This window comes from Acanthamoeba castellanii, assembly GCF_000313135.1.
Source record: "Acanthamoeba castellanii str. Neff unplaced genomic scaffold scf7180000084758, whole genome shotgun sequence".
Taxonomy (NCBI): Eukaryota; Discosea; order Longamoebia; family Acanthamoebidae; genus Acanthamoeba; species Acanthamoeba castellanii.
Genome location: NW_004457380.1, coordinates 174140 through 175377, shown reverse-complemented (window position 1 = coordinate 175377; position 1238 = coordinate 174140). Strand labels below are relative to the sequence as shown.

At 60.3% G+C, this 1238-nt stretch overlaps 2 protein-coding genes across 2 annotated transcripts in view; both read right to left on the bottom strand.

Moving 5' to 3' along the window:
* Nucleotides 1–23: 23 nt before the first annotated feature.
* Nucleotides 24–306, bottom strand: ACA1_213090 (uncharacterized protein; the record flags this gene model as incomplete). The annotated part of the gene is made up of 1 exon (XM_004336997.1): nucleotides 24–306. A coding segment is annotated over one exon (283 nt), but the record flags the coding sequence as incomplete, so codon positions are not given.
* A 683-nt stretch (nucleotides 307–989) lies between these two features.
* The window catches only part of ACA1_213080 (uncharacterized protein), a gene marked incomplete at both ends in the record, with an annotated part of 1245 nt that continues 996 nt past the window's right edge, over nucleotides 990–1238 (bottom strand). Inside the window, one exon of the mRNA XM_004336996.1 lies at nucleotides 990–1212. Within this exon, the coding sequence (XP_004337044.1) occupies nucleotides 990–1212 (223 nt within the window). The remainder of the gene's footprint in view (nucleotides 1213–1238) is intronic.

Below are 1238 nucleotides of genomic sequence, written 5' to 3'. Positions count from 1 at the left end.
GAGATGAGAGAGTGCGGCCGGCACCTCGGTGTCGCCCTCGCGCGGGAGCTTGACGCCGCAGTCGGCGCAGAAGGTGGCGGCCGAGTGCAGGGCCGCGCCGCACTTGAAGCAGAAGTTGTGCCGCGGCGGCCGCCCCACCTCGCGCCCGTCGTCCGTCGCCGGCGTCGTCATCAGCTGCGCCGCCTGGCCCTCGGCCCACGCCACCATCGCCGCCGCCAGCGCCCGCGCCCGCCGCTCCTCCGCCTCACCAACGCCGGCGCCGGCGCGTTCTCTGTTGAGCGCGGCCACGGCGATGGCCAGCGCCATCTGCTCTGTCGTTAGGTCGGCGCCGACGGTGCCGTTGACGTTGTTGTGGTGGTGCGGCGAGCGGGGCCAGACGCGGGTCTTCTTCTCGCGACGCTGCGGCGAGGCGGGCGGTGGGTCGCTGTCGCCGCGCGGGAGGGACGAGGGCGAGCGCTGCTGGGCCTCGGCGCGCCATCGCTGGTGGTCGCCTCCGCCGGGCCTTCGGTCGTGTAGCAGCGGCTGGTGCTCCTCTGTTCCCCGTAGTTAGAAATAAAATTACGAAATTATATTTTCAATTTTTAGATGTATTCATTAATTTATTTGTGAAAAGAGAACGGAAAGCAAGATTTATTTTTATTTTTATTTTTATATTTATTGTTCGATTTGAAGAACAGAAGAGGGTACCTTGAGGTTCGGGAGATCCGGGCTGGCTGGCGCCGCAGCCCATGATGAGAGCAGCTTGGCAACCTCTTTAGACTTGGTACTAGAAGGAAGACTTGACACGGGTGCCCACTTGGCGTGAAGGCTTCTCTTCCCCACCAACAACACGACGAACCGTTCGCCAAATACGATTTCTCTTTCTCATTTCTCTTTTCCATTGTCGACAAGATCAGTTGTGTTTCCATGGCAACAGGATGCAATTTGAAATACATTTAAAACGTGTTTAAAATTTCACAAGTACATGTTCGAAACATGGGGCATTTTTTTCATGGGTGGTGGAGGCCCTGCGCGTACATCGTCTTCAGCAAAGCGGCGTACTCGTCGGTCGACACGGTCGGCGGCGAGGCGAAGGTCGCTGGCGATGGCGTCGACGGCGTCGACTCTGGGGAAGACGACGATGGCGGCAGGTCCACGCACGGGCTCGGATGGCAGTCGCGCAGGAGCACCTCGAGCTCCTCGCTCACCTGGCGCGTCGCCTCCTCGCTCTCGCTGTCGTGCTCGACGTAGCGCCAGTA